This window comes from Cryptomeria japonica, chromosome 2 (assembly GCF_030272615.1).
Source record: "Cryptomeria japonica chromosome 2, Sugi_1.0, whole genome shotgun sequence".
NCBI lineage: Eukaryota > Viridiplantae > Streptophyta > Pinopsida > Cupressales > Cupressaceae > Cryptomeria > Cryptomeria japonica.
In genome coordinates, this window is record NC_081406.1 from 386,201,691 (window position 1) to 386,228,815 (window position 27,125).

The 27,125-nt window shown below is 38.4% G+C and overlaps 1 protein-coding gene across 4 annotated transcripts; it reads right to left on the bottom strand.

Annotated features, from left to right (window-relative positions):
• Positions 1-2,680: 2,680 nt before the first annotated feature.
• Positions 2,681-27,125, bottom strand: LOC131026888 (uncharacterized). 4 transcript variants are annotated; one of them, XM_057956918.2, is made up of 5 exons: positions 26,898-27,125; positions 6,497-6,604; positions 3,617-4,156; positions 3,302-3,508; positions 2,681-3,204 (listed from the first exon to the last, which is right to left on the bottom strand). In XM_057956918.2, the coding sequence occupies exons 3-5, from the start codon at positions 3,872-3,874 to the stop codon at positions 2,908-2,910; spliced, it is 762 nt and encodes a 253-aa protein (XP_057812901.1). In that variant the 5' UTR covers positions 3,875-4,156; positions 6,497-6,604; positions 26,898-27,125; the 3' UTR covers positions 2,681-2,907. The 4 variants fall into 4 exon arrangements, with proteins under 4 accessions (XP_057812901.1, XP_057812892.1, XP_057812883.1 ...); XM_057956909.2 differs by lacking the exon at positions 6,497-6,604 and adding an exon at positions 24,581-24,955; XM_057956900.2 differs by lacking the exon at positions 6,497-6,604 and having other exon boundaries at positions 3,617-4,150.

Here is a 27,125-nt window from a genome sequence, read left to right on the forward strand (position 1 = left end):
TTTCAGCCGCGTACCTGCAACCTACACACAGAAAAGCGAAGACGATTGGGGGGTTAGGGATTAGGGGTTTGCCTTTAGGTCAAACCCCGGTTTTGGAATTAACCAAGAAATGAGCAATGCTGTAAATGTAAATGTCTATAATGTAAAACAAGTACTAATACCTTGTTGTAAGGATGTTTGTATCCTTATGTGCGAAGGTATAGATGTTGTATGTTGTATGTTGTAGTAGTATGTAGTAAGTGATCTCCTCTTCAATGGTTGAATCCTTGTCTTGAATGCAACACTTAGCCTTGAATGGAGACTTGAAATGATCAATTGCTTGAAGGAATGCTTGAATGCTTGAGTATAATTTCCACGCTTTTTCCATCATGTCGAATGAAAGAGGAAAATGTAGTTTATATACTTGTCAATTAGGGCTAATAGACTGATTTTCCCGACCTTAGGCCGACCAGGAAAGATAATTTTCCAATTTGCAAACATAAAGACCCGAAGTCCAAAAGAGACCGGGCCCAAAATAGGACCCAGGGACCAGGGCGTTGGGCGCCATGGTCCTGGGGGACCAGGGCGCTGGGCGCCATGGTCCTGACGGACCAGGGCGCTGGGCGCCATGGTCCTGACGGACCAGGGCGCTGGGCGCCCTGGTCCTGAAGGACCAGGGCGCTGGGCGCTCTGGTCCCACCTCCCGGGACAGCAGGGTGCAAAGGAGGTTCAGGCCAGGGTGCAAGAAAATGCAGTTTTTGGTGTCATAATCAGGTTTCGGGGTCTCCATTCAGGTTCCGTGTTGCGTCGCCATCGTGAAGACCGAAATGCAGTCGAAATTGCAAGTGTCGCAATTTTAGGACGCTACAGGCACCACATAACCTAATAGCAGAAACCCCAGCATGAGAGCACACAGGGGCCTCTAGGGCAACAATTATCGTTGATACAATAATCATTGCAAAGGTAATAACCATTTCCAAGCCCAATGCATGAGCCACTAGGTTTGAAACAATCCTGTGAGCGGGAGCTTTCAAAACACTTTTGTGGGCAAGAGCTTTCATTGTTCTTTCAAAACTAATAGTCTTCCATGTTATTATGATGGTAGTATGGTGTATTGCTAGGTGTTCTACCATAAATTGTTGGTCGAGAGGACACTTGTTTTATTTGGCTTCTTTATCATGGTGGGTTATAATATTCAACATCCAAGGTATCCATTGTGGAAGGGGCAAGTTTCAAACTTTCAGCTCAAAAGTAGTGTTATTGTCCAAACGTGGAAGCTCTTAATCTAATCAAAGCACCATTGCATCCAAAGGAGATGGTTGATACATGTAAAATTAGGTCATATGCCACTATATTAGCTAACTTTCACAATCAAGTAGTATGCAATGCAAAGGTTTGTCACAATAATCTAGATTTCTTGCCCTTTAATTTAGTAGTGTATAAGGGTTTGGAGGATTTGATGCCACCTACCTAAATTTTTTATATTATTGTTCTTATGGAATTAAAAAAAATGAGTTGTCAATGACCAATTTTCATATGCTCGATCCAGATGTTAGAATCTACATGGACTCATTTCAAGGTATTAGAATGGTTATCGAACATTTGGTTGCTTCTCATAATAATAAGATACTAGAAGTAATCAATACATGTAGCTCAATGAACAACATTAATAGATGGCATCAAGTTGGCATGCTTGCAAATGTCTATGACCTCTCCTACCATGGGGAGGTAGACCTGACATCTTACAAGGGAGTGACGACCAAAGCAAGGAAAAGATGGTTTAGCATTCATATGAGAGTGCAAGTGTACAACAATGGGGTGTTTATGATTGTTGGTATTTTGTGTAAATATGGTTGAGTAGATATTTTAAGTATTTGTGTTTATAGGTCTTTTCTTCTATAGCATGATAGACATCTATTTTGGTGCAAGCCAGATAGTATTCAACCTTAGTAGTAAATAGCTTTCATAACTTTCTCATTTTCATTATATTTTTAAAAAAAAAATTGGAACCTATCATCCAAACTTGGGTTTGCACAAGACTTTAATATTTGTAAAGCTTTCAATTTATTTTGATTTTAAGAGGATAAGGCTCTTTAATAGAACTTCATAGTCATTTTTTTATAAATTATAATTAATATCACTAACCATCAGCTTCAACTTGAAGTTGGTTGAATCCAAACCCTTGTTGTATTCAAAGTAATCAACCTATTCTTGATGTGCATAGAAATAACCTTAAACAAATAACCATATAAGTTTCCAAAACATATCAATTCATTTCCCTTTCAACCGTGTAAAAGAGAATAAAGATTGTAACAATGCCACTTTCCTTCACCCACCTACAAGAAAGATTAAAGATTTCAACATGTAGGCAGATAATATTATCACTCTTGAGCAGATGCATGATAAATTCATATGTAATCGAGTAATAAGAGACAAAGTATAGATGAATGAAGTGTATTGAAGTATGCCATGCAAATCATATAGATTTATTAGTCTTAATTTGATTGACCAAAATTAATTTTTCACATCATGAAAAGATCGTTGCTCAACTTATAAGTCAAGCCAATAGAATAGAATTTGTGATACCGATAGAAAAATTCATTCTAAACAATGTTCATAGTCATCGTCGTCTTACCATCATCGTGGACTGACCATTTTGGTGCGAATTGGATAGAGGTGAAAAAAACATATATATAACGGATGACAAGAAGGTTGCGATTATAAATTTCTAACGAAATGATAAGAATGCTGTAATTTATCTGATTTTGGAATATTATCCATAATGGTGGTAAATAAATCAAAATTTTACTTGATCTTATCATCCGAAATTGAAAAACTGGGTGAAAGTGTTAGAAAACACTTGTAATTTCTTTTAATAAAAGGAAATTGCAAACCTACAGTCCATTCAGCTAAGGCTTCCTTGTGAAATCATTGAATAGAAAAGTTTTGTTGAATCCAATCCTTTGCAGAATGCAAATCAGGCAATACTGGTGCCCCACTTTTCCTCCAAGAGGGTGCGTCGGGCGTGTTAAATCTGTCCAAGAGCAAGCCATGCATCCCTATGCTTGTGGCTGGTACGTAATCTTTGCGCATGCTATCACCTATATGCATTACTTGATTTGCAGGAATGTTGCCAGTCTTTTCGAGGGCTATCTCATAGATTCTGGGGTTAGGCTTTTCCACACCCTCAAGACCAGAGAACACCCCAAAGTCCCACTCTGACCCCTGCCACCACCACCGTCACATTTATGTCATACCTGGTACTATTACTAGTAGCACTAGCCTTTTATTTTTCAACTTGTTAATTATTGATCACCCTGACCTGATTAATGCCGAGGGCGGGAAGGATGACATCCTTATAACGATATTCTGCATTGCTCACAATCCCCACAAGAAGTCCTTTCTCGCGAGCCCATCTCAAGAAGGGCTGTGAATCTGAGAAACAAGTGTAGGGTGCAGAAGAACCAAAAACAGCATAGATGCGTTTAAACACCTTCTCAAAAGTTTCGCCATCATATTTATACCCAGCCTGTTTCATGAAAAGATTTCTTCACATGTCAGCATAAACAATTATCTTCACAGATTCCTAAGCCAATAGATAAAATCAGGAAATATGAAAAACAAAAATTGTGGACACCTTCTCAAAAGAATCTTTAACACATGTTTTCCACCACGTTATGTTAGGCATCTTTGCAGCATGTCCAAAACATGGATACTGTTTTGCCATATTAGTATATGCTACTTTGAAACCTGCATGCATACGCTGATAATCGGGGCAAGGCAAGCCCACAGATTTTGCAGCCAAACAATAGTAATCTCCAAGATCCCCTTTATAAGCTATCAATGTGCCAGTGACATCTACAGTGATGCAACGCAACTTTGGTAATAATGCCATCTTTCGTTTATAACACGCTCAAGCTTCAGTCATTAAGGTGTTGACAAGACGGGACGAAAATCCAAAAAAGTGCCCAACTAATATAAAATCTGATCAATCCGTTGTTGAGATTATAAATTTCCTTGTCAAAGATAACCAGAACCCACTATGACAATTTGGTATCAATCCATAAAATATTCAACTGCCTTGTTGAATATGAACTTCTGAAAACATGCCAGAAAGACCTATGGAATTCTCCTTCCATGTGTACCCTTCAAGAATTCTGGCATATTCAATCTGCAACTAAAACAGCAATATAGATCCATAAAAAAGATATTATTTGAGCATAAGTTTGCTTTTTATTCTTAATTCTCCAATTTGAAACTAAATATTACAAAACAGGCAAGAGTTCTTTTTACATAACTCAAAAACGGTCCATCAAAAACATGGAATTGCAAACAAGCATGTTGAGGTACAAAAAGCAACACCATATAATGTAATATTCCCTCTTTGCGATTAAGAACTTTATCCAACCACCCACGGGACTTGCATATTTTACACAAGGGATACAGAGACATAGTTCATTAACTAAAAAGCTATGCAAACTAATATCAGAGGAAATGAAATCATACAAGTATGCTAATATCAAAGATATCGATTTCTTCATAAAAAAAGAAAAAATGGCAGCGATAAACTAGTGTTTATTAATAATAAACTTTAATATAGATCCGACTCAATAATTATAATGAGCAGCGATAGTGATTAAAGGGAGGAACAGCAACAAACAAGGCAGAGATCAATATGGTTTCCAAGGCAAAATGGCTATACAACCGACAAAATGGCCTACTTGTTCTTTGTTAAAAGTCCACAAATATAAAACTTAGCAGCCATTCTGTTAGCTGCATTGACACCGCCTTTCCAAGGCAGGCATCGATTATTATAAACAATAGACCAGGATTAATAAGTGTTAACAAAAGATGTCCTTTTAAAGGGGCATCACCTTTCAGAAGGATGTCATATAAATGGGACAGACCTGCTTGGGGTAGAGCAGGAAGAAGTTAGGTAGGGAAATAGCAGACATATCTGATGAAATAAAATCAGATTTTGATATAGATATATTACTCTTATCCAGAAAATTGTCTTTTTAATAAGACCTCACAATTTTCTATAAATCATGAAGCCCGATTTAAGGAATTAACCTTCCTCAATACTCTTTCCTTTGCTGCGAACCAAAAGACTCCACAATCAACGATCTTTAGTCCTTAACCAACCTTAAGCACATCAGCCACGATGCTAATGAAGGGGCATGCGATTTGTCTTGAGGAGGCAGCAGTTAGTTTGGAGAAAGACACCTCTCTTGGGAAGAGGTAGGAATTGTGAATCATCATCCTCCCTTTAGGACTATATAAGGCAGAAATCCATTCAGCAGAAGACATTGAATGAGATCCAGGAATTCAGATCAGATCATCTCTGAGATAAGTAACCTGCCCTTTCTTATAGCAATTTGGATGATATATTATATACTGTCGTATGCAATGTGAGAGTATTTTAATATATAACTTCATATGTTTGGTATATGCAATGATATGTATGCAGCATAACAGTATTCTTATGAATAATTATTCTCATATAGACATAGACAACAATAGGCAGTGCAATATTATATTTGATCCATAACCTCTCTTATATTGCATAGGAACAATAACATTGAATATCTGGATTTTTAAATTGCTGCAATAAATCATGAGGGGGTTAATAGGGGAATACAAGGAGGGGGTACTGTGATGAGATCCTCTTCTAAGTACACCACCCCATGGTGGATGACTGACGTGTCTGTCACATGTGGGTCAAGGGACGCAAAGGTGTATCCTGCCCTTAGGCTTAGATGGGAAGGATGCTCCATAAACCCTATCCTGGTTTCCCCACTAACCTCTACCATGGTTGATTGTTGTAATGGGATTAAAGAGGCGTCAATAATATAAGGGTGGATAAGGCGGCATGAATAGGGAGGGCAGATATAAGCTTAACCACTAAGCACACTACCTCATATGGATGGTGAACTGCCACATGGGGCCAAGAGGAATGGTATATCCGCTCTTGGGCGTAACGTGGGGATGGCTTCGGTCACCCTATCATTTTCATTCAAGCCCTACTATGGTTGAACTCCAATTATGCATTATAGATATTGTATAGTTTGTCTACATTTGAAGTAGTTATGAATATATGCTATCTAACCCTAGTTAAAATGATTGCTCTATGAATTATACTTTCGATACTTGTCTAACATGATTGCAGGACCTAAAACCAGGTTTTAATCTTGATCAAGACATTTTATTGGAAAAATATGATTCTAACCGTGTTGAGTTAAATTATTTTATTGGACTTGTGATTCTAGGGCAAGAATCAGGATCATCCCAAAAGGCGACATTACATATAAATTTAGCAGATTCATCTTTTACACTAGATAATGCAATATAATACTCAATAGTTGATTTAAAACAGAGAACGATATTTCTTTCATCATATATAACATATGAACTTTTTGTACAAGCCCATTTTTATTAGCTCCAACTCTGTAAATCAAAAACCTTAAATTTGAAACAGAAAATAATGATGACAGAACAAAAGTTATTATTTCCCAACCTGGACGCATTGTGAAACGAGGACTGAAATTATCTCATCCACTATACGACATGTTCCAAACTATCAGGGGTGGAAGCATTTAAAACAAGCGCATTCAATAATATCATCCTATCCAGGAATACAAGTTTGGATCAGGCTAACAAGTGAGACAGAAACATTCACATGCAAATGCATTCAATGGCATCAACCTATCTATAAACACTCAAATGAAAAAAGGGGAAAATGTTTCATTCGCTAAAAGAAAGAGAACCAAGTGCAACTGTGGGAACATCTAATAAAAAGTGCATAAAATAATATTTATTGGTGTACATCTAATAAAAAATGCATAAAATAATATTTATTGGTATCCATGAACAAGGAAACACGCAAGAGAGTATGTTACCAGAAAAAATCCATCAATTGGTACTTTTTGCAGAATAAGATATTTCACAAAGCTAAAAAATGTTGCAGCTATTATTCAAACTCTTATCTTCGGGATGATCTTATCCTTACCATGCATTCTGAATGTATTTATTGTATGATGCACAGAATGGTCTATTTGGAGGATCAAAAACACAATCGTCAATTATGCATTGTCTATAATATTGTGGCAGTGAAATCTGCATAGCCATATCATTTCCCATTTAATTTTGGGTCCATTTTGAGGAAATGCCTTGAGAAGTGTCTAAATCAACAAATGGCGGATCTTGTGTAAAGTTGAGCTCATTCCCTTAGCCTTTATTCATCCCTATGCATACACATTTCTGCATGTTTAGCCCTGTTGTGATGTTTTCACACATCGCCCCATTGCAAATGGGGACCCATGTTTTTTGCTTTTTAGGGTTTGTTTTCTAGGTCTTTTAGGGTTTTGTCTGTTAGCCTTTGCATTTTTGAGTGCTGTAGGGAGATCAATAGGATAGCAAGTCTTGCTTGAGTGAGGTCCTGATCCTGAAATTGGCTAAGTCTGGAATGTCCTGATCCTGAAATTTGACTAAGTCTGGAAACTGAAAAACCTCCAAAAACTAGATTTTGCAATATAACTCCTAGAGGTCTGAAACCACTCTCAAACATCCTGAAAGTATATATGGAATATAACTTAAATGTCACTTATACTTGAATGTTATATTCCATAAAAATAATCCTGATAGAGAGTTCAAAAAGTCAAAAGGCGCTCCTGTCCTTCACTGAGGATCCAGAGCGAAAAGCGCTCCCGTCCCTCTCCAAGGGACCAAGGCAAAGTGCTCCCGTCCCTCACTGAAGGACAAAGGCGAAAAGACTTATTGGAGCCATTCCTGACCTTGTTTGGTTAAATTGAGACATCAAAGGCATGGTGGAGGACGAAATGAACATGATAAAGCATCCACACTTGATTGAAAACAATGAAATGATGAAGTTTTTGCCTAGAAGGTCAAAAGTGCTCCCGTCCCTCACTGAAGGACCAGAGCACTTTTCTTTATATGCACAATTTAGACCTTTTTTGGTCATTAACTTTTATTCATAGCGTCAAGTAAGATGAAATCTTCCCTAGCAAAAGAATTTCGAGGTGAAAAGTGAGACAATTTGGCTTAGAGGGCAAAAAGTGCTCCCGTCCCTCACTGAAGGACCGGAGCTTGAATTCCAAATTTGCACTGCCTTTGCAAGATTAAAGTGATTTTATGATTTGAAGAGGTCAAGGGAAGCATGTTTTGTCCATTGAATATAATTTAAGCGGTTCACAAAGGAGTAAATCAACCCAAATGACAAAAAGTGCTCCCGTCCCTCATTGAAGGACCATGCCACTTTTTCAAGTTTCTCTTCTTTGTTTGATATTTTACAGCAAAACTTGACTTGGATGGGAAGGACTAATGATGTTTTATGCCTTAGACGCAATTGAGAGGTTTAAAGGACAAAGAAGTATGCGAAGATGCAAAAAGTGCTCCCGTCCCTCTCCAAGGGACCAGAGCGATTTTCCAAAAAAGTGTAAATTTCCTGCAAGGCCAAGGCAAGTTTGTGATTGAAATGAATGGAAGAGGACATGATTAGCCCATTGAAGATAATTTGGGAAGCTAGCAAAGGACGGATAAGCTTGAAGTTGAAAAAGTGCTCCTGTCCCTCACTGAAGGACCAGAGCACTTAACATGTTATCTCGCCTTTCTCGCCAATTTTGGACAAATTGAGGCCAAGGCGCAAGGTTGAAAAAATGTTTAAAATGCCTTGAAGTGGAATTGAGATGCGAGAGTTGCAAATTTTGACGACAACTGGCAAAAGTGCTCCCGTCCCTCATCAAGGGACCAGGGCGCTTTTTCCAAATATGACCATTTACCTTGCATTTTGAAATGATATTTTTATTACCAAGGCTCAAGATGGAGTGAAATGTGATATTCTACGCCTTGAGGGTAATTTGAAGATTAATGTGATCAAGAATTCATGCAATGGACTCAAAAGTGCTCCCGTCCCTCACTGAAGGACCAGAGCACTTTTTATGAAAACAACTAATTCCCTCCGAGATTATGCTAAGGCAAAGTTGTGTGAGATAGGAAAGAACTTCTAAAGCATGGTGAACGAAGGTTTGACTTCAAAAAATTGAGAATCCTAGCCTGAAAATAAAAAAGTGCTCCTGTCCCTCTCCAAGGGACCAGAGTGCTTAACATGTGCATTCTTTATTTTTGCCATATCCCAACGTTGACATCCTCCAAATCGCATGAAATGCCAAAATCATCAACTTCGAAAGTAAAAAAAAATGAATTAATTAAATTGGCATTTAATAAAGGCGCATGGCATTTAATAAATTAATTTTGAGCCTCAAAAAATCGAATTTCTATTATAAAGGCATTTAAAATTAATTTTTGTGAAATTAAAATTAAAAGTTGAGCGCACAAGGCATTATTTTGCCTTTATTTGACAAGTCGGCCTACTCCTTTTGAGGTTTTATTTATTATTCACCTTTTATTTGCAAGGTCGGCCTCATGGGTAAGTGGAAGGTGAGCGCTTTATATATTGGAGGTGTTGTTTCACAATTCAAATCATTCAATCATCCTTTCAAGTGCGAAATTGGAGAGCAATTTGAGGAGCGAAATCCAGAGGAGTGGAGCGAATTTCTACTGTGGAGAAGCTAGTGGAGGGCAAAATTCATCTTGAAGGCTATTGGAGAGGCGTATTTCTTGCTAGTTTGGAGGATAATTTCCAGATTTTTTTGAAGACATTTGAAGGCGAATTTCCAGATCTTGAAGAAGCTAGTGGAAGGTGGAGTTCTTTTCCAAGCTAGAGGAGGCGCAATTTATCCAAGAGGAGGCTATGATCTACACTTTGCCTAGCGAAATTCATCTATTTTTGCATCATTTCTTAGAGTTTAATACTCAAGGGAAGGTATGAAGAATTACTTTTTTGAAGATCTCACTCAAGACTTATTGTGATCCCATTGCAATTTTGTAAAGTCTAAGTCTTGAAGATCCAAATTCCATTCATTATTAATTTGAAAATGTATAGTTCTTGATTTATCAGGACTTTTTTCAAATTAATATCTTAAGTTTTACCTTTGAAAGGTCTTAAATTTCATACTTTAAAGTTTGATGCTCAAAAGACTAACTTTAATATTTTGTGTAGGCATCAAATGGAGATCCCGGAGTTGGAAAATCAAGCCAGATCAAGGACGGTCTCCTCCAAGAAGATCAAGCAAGGATAAGGGCGACCTCTTCCAATCCAGCATTACAAGGCAAGGTACATCAATCATCCTGCACATCAAAGACGAAAGAAGTCAGAGCAAGGGTTCGTTGAAGAAGCAGATAGTTCCATATGAATTAATTAAAGCTAGCTTCTCAACAACATCAAGTTGAATATCTACCAAGTTACGAGTGTCAGACGAGGTGGCATCCTAGTCATCACTTCTCCAGTCGGTGTGGTCCACCTCAGCATGTCCAAATTCAATGTACCTAACTCATGGAATGTGGCACAAACTCCGATGTACCTACCCCGGCTATCTATTGGTTGAATTTTCCAGAGAGGACATGTGTCCAAGCAATACAATTTTATCATTGGTCAAGCATTAAATGTTATGTAATGGTTGTAACAAACCCTAATTAGGGTTTTCATTATTGAATCTTGGCCATTGATCTCGAATTGATCTAAGCCATCGAATTGTATTGAGGGCACTATATAAGCCCTGGCATTTCATTTGTAAAGGCAATAGATAGAAAGGGAATAGTTGGAAGCAGTAAGTTAGAGAGTTAGAAAGGAGTTAGTGAATAGAGAGTAGCTAGCTAGTTGATAGAATAGCAATTAGAGTAGGTAGAGAGAGAAGGCAAAGATTGTTGCCAAGATGTTGTTGTAAAAGACTTGTAACTTCATTGAAGAAATGGTGAAATTTATAGGTCGATTCGACAATTTGCATGGTCTCTATACTTCTCATATTTGATTTCATGTTATTAGATGAGTGGAAGAAATGTGCTTGATTGATGGTGGAATTCGTATATCCATACTACTAGCAGTTTGTTGATTGCAGACTTGCCTTGTGTAGTCAACTGGAATCATTCAGCTTAAGCTTAACTTCAATTGTCGCTTCTTCATTGATATGCATCAACCTGATGGTGTCTATGCCTGCAGTGGTGATTTGAACATCATAAAGCTTTCCTTCGAAGATCGCACTAACCTTGTGGAGATGGTCCTGGGATGTCAAAACAAGACTTAGTTAGAATTCCATCAAAGATCATTCATTGCTCCTACATTCTTAGTATCAGAATTAGATCCTTTCCTCACCCTCATCTTTTTTCCTTTTTTCAAGTCAAAGCTAGTAAAATCCTGTGTTCCAACAAATATTCAAAGCAAATCAGAAGTTCAGTCATTAAGTGTAAGTCCCCTTGTGATTCCAGCAAAATCACATCATACCACAAAGAGCTTATCCACACGTAGAGATCCTACATACAAGAACCTTGAAGTCATCCTGATTGATCCTTTTCGCGATATCTTCAGCATTCGGAGACTTTACTCAAGAGAGGATAAGGTACCCTTGGGTATTTTATTCTGTGTTTGATAGTGTACAAAATACACGTCAACAAGCCCCCACCTTATACTTACAAGCACATAATCTAATAAATTCATCCAACCCCAGTAAATATTACACTTTTCCATGCACCTACCTATATAGCCATTGTCCACCCAAATATGACCATTTGCCCAATCAGGGTCATTTCCACGATTGCAGACTTGACCCTTGCCTTTCTAAAATTCAAATTTTGGCCAACTGGACCCTTTATTTTGCCACCCTAAGCCATTTAAGTAGACATATCCTGCTATGTGCTGGTATTTAAAGGCACTCATTTTGCATCTCTCATCTCCCATACATCCTCTCTCATCCTAGAGCATTCGTTAATGGAGCAATCAATAGTAGAACATTTGAATTTGATATATTAAGAGTAACAAATCTGCACAAATCATTCTAGGGTCCTTGCCTGCTGTTTTTGAACCTTTACAAAGATTTGTAAAGGTTAACCTAGGAGAATACATCTCCTTGCAACATGACGACTGCCCTTTATAGGTAATTCTACATACTGCTAGCCCTCTATCAGAAAAAGGCAGAAAGACAAACATCAGTCAAGCAAACAGTAGAGCATAGATTCACATTGTGTGGGGTCAAATCCAAATGTAGAGGATGAATCAACAACACCCAGACCCATGGACTTGATCCCAAACAGAGTACACATTCAATGCAAGTTCCAGGGAATTTCACTGACAAAAAGATCACTAGGCCTATTTTTACCCCGCCCAGCCAAGCATTTCAATACCAAATATTGTATCGCATATTTTTAATACCCTTAAGTACATTACTTCCTCTCTGAAATTATCTCAAGCTATCAATTCATCCACCACTTTACCTCTCATACATACACCCCCACACACCATGGTAGTCCTAAACCTTCAATGGTCAGCACTTCTTGAGAGAATTTAGGAGCAGATTTATTACATCAATAATACTATTTATCTCTCGATTCAATAATGCATTGTAATGTCCCGAATTATCCCAAGCTATCACTTCATCCACCACTTTACCTCTCATACGTACGCCCCCACACACCATAGTGGTCCTAAACCTTCATTGGTCACCACTCCTTGAGAAAATTTAGGAGCAGATTTATCACATCAATAATACTATATTTATCTCCTGATTCAATAATGCATTGTAATGTCCCCTTCTTACACCTAGTCAATTTGGGTGTTCGATTAGTCTATTTCCGGGTTCTTGTAGGCTAAGTGGGGTTGGTTAGGAGACTCAGTGTCCCGTGGAGAGCTCTAGCAAGTGATTTCAGTGTTTTCCAGGACAGTTTCTATTTTTAGTGTATGGCTATTTTTAGTAAGTGTTATTTATGGCACTTGATCTTGGCTTCTGTCTTCTCTCAGTTCAGAGAAAAAGGCTTTTCAGTTTTTGTGCCTTGGTGAGTTCTAAGGTTGACAGAATAATATTTTTTTTGTTCTTCACTTAAGTGCTTTATAAGTCACTTTATTTATAACTGAAGAAGTGAAAAAAAGTGTATAAGTTTTTAAAAGACCCTTAAGATGTCACGCCTAGAGAAGTGACCAACTTAATTGATCTTAAAGTTATTTTATAAGGTCAAACAGGGATGCCAAGGAAAGGAAATATTTTATCGTTTTAAAAGGTTAAATGAGAGGGAAATGAATTCAAATTGAAAGTGTGTTGCCCTAATTCTTCCCTCTTCTTATAAATATGGGTTTTGAGCTATCATTTGGACATATTGATTTGACAACTTAAGGAGATGCTTCTGGGATGAACTCTGAGAGTTCTTCATTGCTGGTTGAGGCCAAAAAATCTCTCTTCTCTATTGCTAGTTTCAGTGAAAAAACATCCACCCTAGCTGGTTGGTGTGTTTAGCTTCAATTTGACAGTGATTTTGGCTTGTTTTGGTGATATGGGTTTGAAAAAGACGAGGATTTATGAGGTATTTTGATATGGATATTGAGTTTTTGGTGTGGCGTGATCTTTCTTAGAGTATTGTTTGAGTTTTGTGGTGATTGGATGAATTTTCAGTGTGTTAGTCCTTATTTTCAGAGATTAAAAGAATCACATTTTGGCATATATCTCATTGGGTGAGATATATATAGTTCTGGGTATCATTGCAATCTTTCTACCATAGCTGGTTGATGGAAAATGATATATAATATGTGGGTTTTTTAAGTGTTCCTTGATTTTATCTTGCCAGTAGCACCAAGTAGGGCTGTACCATTCCTCTTTTTAGCTTCTGGTTGATTGTAGAAGTTATATCTTCCCTTTAAGGCAGCAAAATACTGTTCATTGTTGGCACACAAGAGTTTTGGAAGTGGGTTTCGGGAGTTTTGGGGTTAGAAGTTGCAGGTAACAAATTAAATAAATCAGATAACTCTACTCAATGAATTCAAAAAAAAGACTAATAGAAATTTTGAAAAGCTTCTTTCATAATCTTCAGCTCATTAGTCTGAGAATCCCCAACAACAATAGGTCTAATTTCCTCTCTATTATCTTTAGCTTTCAAAATGTTAAAGAGGCATTTGGTCTCCATATCCCCTTCTTTTAACCAATTAAGTCTGGCTCTAATTTAGGCACCCTGGCTTTTGTAATTTTGAATGCATCTTAGTTGATGTCTAGTTTTAAGAAGATCATCCTAAATCTTCTCACTATCAAGCTTATTTTGCATCTTCAATTCAAGATCGAAAAAGTTTCTCTTCAAACTTGTTTTCCTTTTTCCTCATATTAAGTGCTTTCTTCTCGCCCATAACTTCCAACATGGCTTCTCAAGAAGAAAGCATATTTTCCCAACTCTCAATGGCAGAGTTACCTCTACAAATTTTCTTATTGATGTTTTTGATAATCAGTATTCCATCTAAACAATCTTTGTATTTAAGAAGAGAGATGTTAAATTTAGACAACTGACTTTTCTTGCATTTTTTCTCATGTTTTATATGTTCAAAGTTGATAGATATCTCAATGGAGGGAATTACTTGCACTAGATTACTCTCCTCATCACACACAAATGAAAAAAATATTTATTAGCATAAAATCCATCTTGTATTGAATACACTATATTACCATGTACTTGGTTATTACACCATCTATACAAACCAAAGAAACGGGACTCGGACTCGGCTCGGACTCGGCAAGGCCGACCCGGACTTAGACTCGAGACTCGGAGTCAAACTCAGCTTCAGACTCGACGGGAATCGGGAAAGTGAAAAACTCAAGAAATTTAGAGATTTTTAAAAATTTAAAATTTGTTTCATACACCCTTTATTGAATACATCTTAAAGACAATAACATCATCAAACTCGGCTCATTTGATTACATACACAAGTATACATCAATCACATAAGCATAGATGCAAATTGTAGGTGAAGGAAATAACAAACATAGATTTATAAATATTGTCAAATGTATACAATATTACAAAACTCATGGAATAAAAAATCCATGTTATCGTATGATCATCATCAAATGTTCCATACAAATGGCTCAGAGGAACCTACACCCTCCAGCCTGTTGTGACCATTTCACACATCGCCCCATTAAAATGGGGACCCCCTCTTTTTTGCTTTTGTTTTGCCTGTTCTTCTCTCTGCTTTTAGGGTTTTGAGTAAGTGAGTGAGTCGTCTGGACTAGGGTTAGGCCTTAGGAGTTGCCTTTTGATGTTTTCAAGCCGAGTCCAGTCAAATTTTGTAAGATTATTAAGCATCCTCACAGTGATTGTGATTCTAAAATAGGATGAGCCTGCCAGGAAGTCAAAGATGTCTCAGGATGGGTCCAGTCAAGTTTTTTAAAGGCAAATTCAAGTTAGGTCTAGGGGTTAGCATTTTAATGGAATTATACATTTTGTCTGGGCAAACTCTAACCAAAATTTTGGAAGCAAGGTAACCGATTCCTGGACTTAAAAACGACCTAACCCTGCATGATGAAGTGATTTGAAGACCTAATTTTTGGTATTTTGGCTTATAAGGGCAAAATCGCTCCTGTCCCTCTCTCAGGGACCAGGGCGAAAGTGATATTTTGTGCATCTTGGTTATTGACTTGTTTAAATTGTTTTGTGCAGGATCGCCAGGGGATATGATCGAACGTGAATTGAAGATTTTGAAGACTCAAAATGACAAGTTTTAAAGTTTAAGACCAAATCGCTCCTGTCCTTCACTAAAGGACCAGGGCGAAATGGTTTTCTTAGGTCATTTTGGGCCTTGGTTGATCGAAATGGAGCATCAAGGACGCAATGAAAGATGAAATGAGCATAAAGGAGTATCCAGACTTCGTCGTTGGCAACAAAAGATTGAGCTTTGGGCCTAACAAGACAAGTTCGCTCCTGTCCCTCACCCAGGGACCAGAGCGATTTTCCTCAAACACACCTTCTTGGACATTTTTTGGATTTAGACTTTTGTTCATAACTTGTGAAATGATGGTATCTTCCCCAGCAAAGGAAATTTGAGATGATAATTATGAAGATTTGACCCTAAGGACCAAAATCGCTCCTGTCCCTCACTGAAGGACCGGAGCTTGTTTTTCAAAGTTGCACTGTCCTTGCAGGACCAAGACAATTTTTTGATTGGAAGAGATCAAGGAGGGCATGTTTTGTCCATTGAATATAATTTGAGTAATTGGCAAGCAAGGAAATATGCTAAAATGACAAAATCGCTCCTGTCCCTCACTGAAGGACCGGAGCTCGAATGCCAAGTTTGCCTTATCCTTACAAGATTTAAATGATTTCGCGATTTGAGAAGGACAAGGAAAGTACGTTTTGCTCATTGAATATAACTTGAATGGACCACAATGGAGAAAATCGATCCAAATTGGCTAAGGCGCTCCTGTCCCTCTCTCAGGGACCAAGGCGAATTTCAAAGGTAGCTCCTGTCCCTCTCCCAGGGACCAGAGCGATTTTCTCAAGAGACAAGTTTTCGGCAAAGGTGAAGCAAGTTTTACGTTTGGGATGAGTAAAGGAAGGCATAATCGATCCATTGAAGATAATTTTGAAAGATTGCAAAACACAAGTGAAGCCTATAAAGGCCAAGGCGCTCCTGTCCCTCACCCAGGGACCAGGGCGAAAAATGCATTATCAAGTCTTCCCTTCCAAATTTGGTCGAATCCAGGCCAAGGTACAAGCTGGCGATGACATTTGAAAAGCTTCAAGGGAAAACAAAGTTGCAAAGACCACAAAACTGGACGAATAATGGCCAAGGCGCTCTTGTCCCTCACCAAGGGACCAGAGCGAAATCTTCTAATTTGCCTTATTGCCTAACATTTTGGAGAGTTACTTTCGTTTGCAAAACTCAAGATGGATTAAGGAACAACGTTTTACGCCTTGAAGATAATTAGACATTGACACAATCAAGGGTTTGTACCAAGAACTAAATGGCGCTCTTGTCCTTCACCCAAGGACCAAGGCGATTTTCATAAAAACAATCATTCCCTTCCAAAGCCATGCCAAAGCAAGGTTGTACAAAGTAAAAAGTGTCTTTCGAAGGGCAATGAACAAGGAACCAACCCTAAAAAATTGACTAACTTAAGCACAAATGCAAAATTGCTCCTGTCCTTCACTGGAGGACCAGGGCGAAAATCCTAAGAAGGTCAATTTTGCCTTGAGAAAACAAGCAAAACGTGCATACAACGAGAGATGATGATCATTGCCTACCTCACATCATGAATAGGCGATTTGGAAAATGAAGTCCAAAGATAAGAGCTAAGGCGCTCCTGTCCCTCACCAAGGGACCAGGGTGAAAATGTTCCAAGGTACGCCCCTTCCAGAGATCACATGAATCAAACTCAAGATTCCAAGCGAAAACGCCATTTCGAACATCAAGGATGAAGTTTCAAACGTAAAAAATGAAAGATAGAGGACCAAAATGCATGGGCGCTCCTGTCCCTCTCCCAGGGACCAGAGCGATGTTGATAGATGTCCCTTATTCCTCCCATGCTTAGACGCCAAATTTTTTGAATTGCATTAAATGCTAAGTCCACTAAAACTTTGGAATATTTTTAATTAAAATGGGCATTTAATGAGTTCGCATAAGGCATTTAATAATTAATTTAGCCTTTTAAAAAATCGAAATTTTAATTGCAAAGGCATTTAAATTAATTAATTATTAAATTAAACAAAAAAGAGAGCGCTTGGGGTTTTATTTTAAATATTTTAATAAAGGTCGGCCTCCTCTTTATTTAATTTTTATTTATTTTTAGGCTTATTTTCCAAGTCGGCCTATGGGAATTGCAATGCATGAGCGCCTATATAAGAAAGGTATTTTGAAACATTTTGATCCATCATTCAATCATTGTTTAAATGCGATTTGGAGAGGCAATAGAAGGAGCGAAATCTCATCCAAAGAGAAGTGCGAATTTTGATCCAAGGAGAGGTGTGAATTTCAATCCAAGAAGGAGTGCGAACTTTGTTAGAGGTTAGAGGTGGAGCGAGTTTCCCTCAAGACGTTGAAGACCCAAGGTGGTGAAGTTGATGAAGGAGGTGCCTTTGCTAGAAGACTTCGATCTTCATTTTCCTTAATTTTTGCATCGCTTTTTAGAGCTAGTTCTCAAAGAGAGGTATGGCAAGATCTCCCTTGTTTAAATTTTGAAATTTTGAATTTCCAATTGCATAATCGTATTTAGGAAATGATAATTCAAAGATTTATCATGAAGTTTCCTAAATTTAAAGCTTAAATCCAATCTATATTTCTACATTCCAAGGTATATTGCTCATTATGAAATGTTGTGTAGGTGTCAGGATGGCGACCCCAAAGGCAGGAGCATCCACCAGTCGTCCAGCCCTTATGAAGGAAGATCAAAGGAATGAAGAAATGGAGACCAAGATCGTGTCAAAATGGAGCAACATTGGAGATACCAACTTGGGAAACTTCAGTGTGAAGAAGTTTCGAGAGGTCCCTTACATTGGAAAGCCATCACCTGTCGCAAGGAGAATAATTGAAAGTGGCATTATCAAGGCGGCCGGCTTCCCTCCACCAGTCCAGTGCCATGAGCTAATGATCGAGTGTGCTCACCATTATGACCCACAGTCAAGATCGATCGTGTCCAAGGAAGGAAACACTTTGGCTTATCTTTCAGATGAGGGTATCAGTGAAGCTCTTCATCTACCAGAACATAAAGATATGATTTACAAAAGCTTGGAAGGAGCTAGATCCATGTACGAAGATGATCCAGACACTTGCTTGAGCATCATCAACAAGAATTGGTTACTCAAAAGTCGTCCTCGCCTGAGCAAGATTCCCAACACACCACATAGGATCGACTTCCAGGAGGAGTACAGAGATTTAATAACCTTACTCAATCGAGTTACAGGGGCTCCTCAAGCCTTCTATTTTGAGAAGTGGATGTTCTTCTTCATCCAAGTGATAGTTCAAGGAAAAGGAACAATTCATTGGGCTAGAATCATTAGCCATTGCTTGGACGTGCAGTTGAGAAGACTGAAAGCTACTAAATCCTTCCACATGAGCTCATACATCATATATGCCTTGATCAGGAGTTTTGAATATGCAGGACTACCTCACAGAGGAGCGATTGGAAGAGGACCTGGAGAAGTCAGAGTTTGTGACTCTTATGTTCATTTGCATCATCCACCAGGAAGTAACTACAAGTTAGTCAATGATACCTTCACAATGAACATCACCAGGACACTGCAAGGCGGGATTCACAATTGAATATCTCAAGAAGCACAAGAGCTTGTAAAGAGGTATGGTGCTTGGTTTATCCAATTCCAGAAGTTTACATATATTAGAGTTCATGGGTGTCCTTCACCTCCATACATGTTGCCAAGATATCCGACAGACCAGATAGTACTACTTGAGGTAACTAGGCAGTTGGCAGCTTATGCAAAGGCATTCAGACACAGGCATGGAAATGGAATTCCTGTACCTATCATACTAGGGAATTCAGTTGAGGTATGTCCTAATGCTCCAGCTTTAGATGATGCGGAAAGAGAGTTGGCCTTATATTCATTTTCATTCTTTTCATTGAGGGAGAATTTTGATCCTTATGGGTATATAGAAGAAACAGTTGGTAGAAAATACAAGCATGAATGTCAGGTAGAGGACTTTTGGATGAATCTCTCAAATGATTTAGAGGTGAAAAGAAAGATGCATTCCAGATTGCCTTTGGATTTCATCAGGAAATGCAAAGTTTACAGAGTGGCCGACCAAGCTCAGGACAGTGGCAGACACCTCCAGTCATCCTATGATAGAGAGGACAAGGCAGTAAAGATAGATTGGAATGAACCAAAGGTTGTGGACTTAAAAGCTTTGATGGCCCCAGTTTTGTCCTATACTCACAGATGGGTGGATATACAACATCAAAAGTTGAGAGAACAGAACATATCAATGACTTTTACTTTGGAGGAAAGGCCAGGGGAGGGAGGAGCAAGCACAAGCGAAGGCAATCCTCATCCTAAGAGTACAAGTGAAGACAATCCTCACCCTAGATGCGTAAGTGAAGGCAATCCTCATCCTAGAAGCACGAAGAGGAAAGAAAGACCTGAGAAAAGGGAACCTTCCAAGAAGAAGCAAGAGGCCCATCAAGGTCACTCATCTAGCACATCTTCCCAACATGAAAAAAGGACAAGTCAAGGACAAGAGAAGAGGGTACTTGAAGTTGAGGAATCTATGGAGTCAATGGTTCAGAATGATAAACATGAAGAAGGACATGCATCTCAACGTTCATCAAGTCAATCTCCCCAGGTCAATGAACTGCATGAAGACAAGGATGGTGATGAAGCGACATCTCCTCTCCGGAAAGAAGAGCCACTACCTAAAGAAATACAAGTTAGAGAGACAAGGTCCGCCATTCCAGATTGGTTGAAGGAGAGGCTAACAAGGGTGATTGTGATCGAAGACGAAGATAATGTGATTGATTTAGATAGCCTTGTTGGAAATTCTCAGGGAGTACCTGAAAAGAGTAAGGCCACCAAAATGTCCAAGATGATCAGAGATGAGACAGGGTCCAGGAAGTTGCAGATAGCTACACCGGCAGTGGACAGGTACGAGGGTGAAATCCTTGCAGAAGAATATGATGTAGAAACCGTTGAGCTTGGTCCACTCACCACCGAACAGGCAATGGATGAGGCAACTGATTCATTTGAAGCACTTAAAGATAAACTTAAGGAAGAAATGGAAAAGAATAGAAAACTTGAGAGAGAGGTCGGTGCTTGGAGAGGCTACTTTAGCCACCTCAGTCAGCCTTTGGGACGTCAGGATCCAGCAGTATCTCCTGTGCAAGCACTTCCCCTTGAATCAGTTGGTGAAGCAGAGAAAGTTAAGAGCTTGGTCCAGCTTATGAGCTCTTGGATTGACAAATCCCATTCAGTTGCCATTGAGTTTGCAACAAGAATGATGCAGACCATTCATCGGGCTATCCAGGTCCTTGAGATCATCCACAACCTAATGATAACAGTAGCCGCCTTTTCTCATACTAAAGATGTTATCATTCCTGTTCTTCAAGTAATCAGGCAAACACCAAGGAAGACCTTAGCACAAGAAAAGATAATGGATGGAGGAGCTCATAATTTGCTCCAGTGGTCTACTTTACTCCAAATGAAGGAAGTTCTTTTCGAGGACACTAGTGCCAAATGCAATCAGGTGGAGGAGGTCATCCATCCAATCCAGGACAAGGTGTTTGGGGTTTTATGTACTATTCTTGGCAGAAGGATCGAAGTTGAGACAGATGTGGATCTTCAAGAGTTGGAAGAAAGGGCCAAGGTCATCTTTTGCAAAGATGAGAATGTTATTACAGATGAACAAAGAGATCAAATGTTTGCTACTATGCTCCTGATTGAGAAAATCAAGGAACTCGAACCTGAATGGGATGCAGCTCTTCTCAAGGCCTTTGATCAGATTATTCACTTGGAGGAACGAATGAGGAATCTTCCCGAGATTCCTATTGCTGAGATTGAGGGAATCGTGTCCAGATTCATTGCATATGCTAAAAAGGAGCATTGGAAAGGGAATAAGGTTCTAGAAGAGAGGTTGTTATAGATGACATGGCACCTTAATTATCATTGGTCTATGTTTCCTAGATTTTTGTGCCAAATTAAATATTTTGGCTATGCATTTAATATTGTGCAATAAAAAGGGAACTTTTGTAATAAAACCCTAGTTAGGGTTTAGGTGTCAGAATCTCAGCCGTTGATCTTCTTTTGATCTGGGCCATTCATTGTAATTGAGGATGCTATATATACCCTCATTCATATTCATTTTGTAATAAGAAATAGAGCAATAAGAAATAGTTAGAAGTTTAGAGCTTTTGGAGAGAAGAAAGTTATTTTGTAGCAAGATTGAGTTTTGAAGAAAGAATTTCAAGCAATTGTTGCCCATTTTGGCTTTGAGATCAATAAAATATTGAAGTTATGGTGTTTTATTGCAATTCTTGTGGCTATCTTCATGGTTGTTTGTTTTCTTGAATCATTCTCAGTCGAAGTAGTATTTAAGTTTGAAGGACTAAGTGTTGGGCTTGATTTTGGTGAGATTCACGTTCCAAACCACTAGCTTCTTACTGATTGTAGGAATGCCTTGTGTGGTCAACTGGAGAGACTTGAATTGCTTAAACCTTCAATCGTCATTGAGCTTTGGATATGTGCCTTTGTGGTAGTGTCTATGATCCTTGATGAATTGAAAAATCATTTGTTACCTTAGAAGATCGCATCAATTTCAGTTAGGTTGTTATTTTATGGCAATATTGAAATTGGTAGAATCTTGCCAAGTCTAGCCTACATTAGGTCATTCATAGGATTAGATTAGAATTTATCCCTTGCAAACTCTACCCTTTGATCTTTTTTGAGAACTTGTTAGTTTAGAGAAATCTTGTTCCTACAGCTTGGAGGACGTAAGGCCCCTTGATGAAACAGCATTCACAACGACCACTGGTGCTTATCCACACGTAGAGACCCTACATAAAAGAACATTGGAGTCACCCTGATTGATCCTTTATTGCGATATCTTCAGCAATCAGAGACTTTATTCAAGAGAGGATAAGGTACCCTTGGGTATTTTAATCTACGTATGATTGTGTACAAAATACACGTCAACACAGCCCCGGCCCCCTGCGAAGGCATCTAAGGTAGGTCCCGGATGATTCGACAACCATAGCCGCTCCCCGTGACATCATGCCATGCTCACCAACATCAAGAACACGCGTCACTATCTACCTTTGAATCTCCTGTCTTTGCTCGTGCTCTCCACTCCTCCTCTGCCATGACTACATTCTCAGCCTCTATATCTACTTGGTCGATCCAATCAGTGTCAGACTCTGAGGTTAAATTTTCCCTACTTCTATCGACGCAATTTCCCCCCATATTTTTCAATGGGGTTTGGGGGCAGCACCCCCAAGGTGGGGTCAAGGGGCATCGCCCCTTGCGGGGTCAAGGGGCAGCGGCCCTTGTGCACTCCTTGGGCGGGGTCAAGGGGCAGCACCCCGTGAGGCCAAAAAGACACTTATTATTTAGTAAAGGCATCAGGTGTTATTTTTTTGTTGGCTAACATGTTGTAACCGTAATTTTTCTCATTCTCAGGCAGAGGTTGTAGTGAACAAAGACGAGATTATTCATTTTAAATAAACTTTAAAAAATGCATTTTTTTTGGCCTTTTTTGGGCCTTGCCACCAACCGAGTCCCAAGCACGGGACTCGCCAAGTTTGGCGAGTTTATGCCAAACTCGCCAACTCGGCGAGTCTGGCGAGTTCGCCCCCTGGACTCGGACGAGTTCGAGTCCGAGCTCGCCAGACTCGGGGAGCATAAATCGTACTCGGACTCGCCGAGTTTGGAGAGTCCTGGGCGATTTTCCAATCTCTGATACAAACCTTCTTGTTACTACCTTTTTCCTTTCAAGGGGATAAACAACATTAAGGAACTTTTCATTTAGATCAAAAATGCAATTCATCCCTTTCCATACAGCTTCTTTACCCCTATATTCTAGCATATAAAAATCAACACCTAAAATCCATGGGACTTTAGGGAGATATTGCATAATCTAGTTCCACAAACTACATCTCTCTTTGTATTAAGAAATAGGCAAACCCATCACCAGCTACAAAGAGAATTAATAGAGATCCCTAAAATAAAATTGACTACAAAGAGACTTTAGGGAGAATTAATCTAGTGTAGCCAAGATCACATCCAAGGAAAGTTTATTTTCCTTTACAAATATATTCCTTTCTATAGAAATCCTTATGTGATTATCAAAGGTAACCGTATGTCTTATTCAATACCAAAATTACCTTTTCTCGGTACTTTTAATTATGAAGTTTAATTGAGAATCCACAGGAACCAAAAACACCTAACAAACCAATATTGGGTCCTTGGGGCCATAGTTACCAGGTTTAAAAATTTTGATTCATTAAGAAGATTAAAAAAAATTGGAAATTCAGAAATCACAGTAAACCATTAAAATTTTAACAAGAATTAAAAAGTCCAGACCGAATCAGACAAACTTAGCACGTCCAAAAAATCCAAATCCAGCCGGATTTGGTTACTATGCTAGAAGCAAAATGAAGTCAAAGAGACAGGAAGCATCAAACCTTAGCTTCCTGCTATTCTCCAAGTAAACTAGATCAGTCCAAATAAAAGCACTGCCTCAAAAATCATTGTAACACTCTTCTGCAATTCAATGGGGCAATGGACAGTTCCTCTCCTTAATGGTACTGAATTACTTTGTCAGTGTGTTTTCCCTTATAGACAGAGTTGGTGTCAACGCAGGTGTGGATGTGGCAGGGTACTGATAATCAGTGTTTGAGGTTTCTCTCTCACATGCACACACGCATAAGTATGCATGCAACATGCCAAAAAATTAAAAAAAATCAGATGGCTAGCAAATTCTCTCCTCGAAGACTGTAACTTAATGATTCAATATTACTTTGAAAGAAACGTCAAGACTCAATGTGGCATCTTCCAAATGAAGCCTGGGAATTGAAACAAAAAATTAAATACCATCTATGCAGACAAAGAAATGAAAACCAAGATAGCAGGATTCACAATAACACTGAGCAGAAGATGGTAATTACTAATTTCTAAAATATTTCCAATCCGTGCAGGATAACAAAAGGGTTACCAATACCATATTTGTATTGAAGAAATTGCTGCACGCAACACCTCAATCTTTTAGTCCTAGGACACTTCTTACCCAAGATATATCCATGGTATTGTCAACCAAAGGTGTTCAGCATTGCCATAAAATGAGCCCAAAACTTGAATTAGCAGCTTGCCTACTCATCCTTGTGGTAGATATGATCCCATCAATGAGCAGAACATATAAATAGATTAAACCTACTCTACAGAGATTCAGATTTATTCTTTACTTCTGGACACACAGGATCACATCATTGCACATGTATTGCAGGTAGAATTTCGGAACCTTCCTCAGAAATAGTAGCAGTTCCAATCTAGCTTCTATAGGAAGGATGGAGCTAACTGCCAGCTGAAAATTAGCATATGGCAGTAGCATCTCTTCTTCAGCCAAGAAGGACCATCAATGTAGAGAAAAACAAGCCCAATTAACCTGTATAATAGAAAAAGCACATATGCAGTCTGAAATAACATTAGAATAAATAGAAAGCAACAACAATATGCAGTGTTTTCACTTAGAAAAGTCCTTTCGGATAAAATACCCAAAACGGTAAAAAAAATTATTACTGCCAAAACTCTGCCATTCTCAAATACTGAATCTCTCTTACTTTACCCTTAAGTATGTGCTGATATAAATAGGGACATTCAAAGTGGTTTTACATAACGCATGAATCATGGAAATGATACACATGAACTCTTTAAAAAATGAGCGAAACAAAAAAACCTAAAATAACACCTACAAAATTCCTAGTTACATCCCAGCTATTAAACATGGAAATATAAAATATTTATACACCAATCAGAATATATAGATTCCATTGGGAGCCTGATTCCCAGCATATTTCTACGGGAGAGATTGAGCAAATTTAAAATCCTATTTGAGTACTATGATCATGTTCTAAAGCATTTATATTTTCGTGATCAAACCTTTGTTGATAATGATAAGCGTTCACTAACAAAGGTAGCTTGGGATTTGCTCTAAGAAGCTTAGCATTTTGTTGACCTAAACAGTTAATATCTTCCTTCTTGGTACATATGGGGATATATGCTATCTTAGAGAGGTACTGAAATGCTCCACAATACTATCCAATTGTATGACACTTGAAATAATGGTGTGGCACAGACTAACCAATAGAATCATCTGCATGAGGCGATTTGCAGGTTAATGAGTTTTAAGGTCTTGATAAATTTCCAATCAAGAGATACTTAAAATGTTAGCTGAGTGCCAAATATATTTTCATTTTGGCTAGACTTACTGTCGTAGCCATCCTTCTTGTCTTAATGAATCACTGATACTCTCAAATTCTAAAATTTTATCCCAAGCAGTGTTATTACATATTAAGCAACTTTGATTGGCTCTTATGATAAAAAAAGAAATCTCATTAAATTCCTTCCTAGCAATCGAAGCACAATCCATGCAGTTACAAACAAAATTCATAGTAAGCATAAGTTATGTTGGATAACACCTATACTCAAATAAGAGATTACAAGGTTAATAGGGATCAGCAAGGCACACTTGTCCCCACAAGAATTGTGCGACAAACAGAAGACAATCCTGTATAGGTGGCAAGACAAAAAATTTAAGATCAATATTAGGCCCACATTTAAGGAGTTACCTAGATATTTTTCTCATCATGGTTACAATGCGTGCAACTGAAATATAAGGATCCGTCCTGGCAAAGGCAAAGCTCGCATTTGGGTAAAAATCCTTATTTAAAGTTCGTTGCATATGAAATATTTTAGTCTAGAATCAATTTTAATATACACATCTTCTTAAGCATATAAGATTTCAGCAGAAAGTATGCTTTACAAGTTCATGAAAGAGAAATTTTGGGGGGGCGACGCTCAAACAGGAGAGTAAAAACAATATAAACTGTAGAAATTCATCTAATGGCAAGAAGACCACTTCCATTAGTTATAAGAGGGTAATTTGTATTGTGTATCAGCAACATTGGCGTAAAGATTTATACTATATATACTACAGTGCACCAAGATTTTGAGTCATGCCATCTACAATATGAAAAAAGGCACATAGCCGCTAGGCCATTGCCCTGCGAATTAAGACACTGTGAACGTTTACAAATATCTGTTTAAAATGGGCAATCATATACCATTATTGCAAGCATTCAGAGGTATACATTAACATTTTCTTCTTTTTTCGTTTAAACTCGTTTCCTGTCTAAAAATTTGATAACTAATAATCAAATCAAATCAGATGCAGAATTGGACATATAGAAAAGGAAGAGAAAGAGAAGAATCCGATGCCTCAACTCTGCATTCTAGCATATTATACGATAACAATACTTTCCCAAATGTTTCAGATTTAAAAAAATATTTAGATAAGATTAAGGGTTTGGATTCGGCGACAGGCGTACCTGATTTGCATTTCTCTCTCACAGCGAACTTCTTTCTCTCATTGCTGAACAAGAGCGGAACATTATAGGTAATGTGGAATTTGTATCCTCCAAACTGTGGACGACGAAAAACTTGGGGAGCTACCCAGAAATTTGTCCGTAAAACATTAAATCAATCATACCGCCTGGATTTAACATGATACCGCCGTTCTAGGGGAACAAGGCATTCTCCTTTCTGTCTTGAAGTGG

Excerpts from the sequence above, each read along its gene's own strand:
- LOC131026888 (XM_057956900.2), bottom strand. The coding sequence starts at position 3,874 with ATGGCATTATTACCAAAGTTGCGTTGCATCACTGTAGATGTCACTGGC. Across the intron at positions 3,509-3,616 it reads TTAAAGATTCTTTTGAGAAG|GCTGGGTATAAATATGATGG; the intron begins GTGTCCACAATT and ends TTCATGAAACAG. Across the intron at positions 3,205-3,301 it reads CCGCCCTCGGCATTAATCAG|GGGTCAGAGTGGGACTTTGG; the intron begins GTCAGGGTGATC and ends TGGTGGTGGCAG.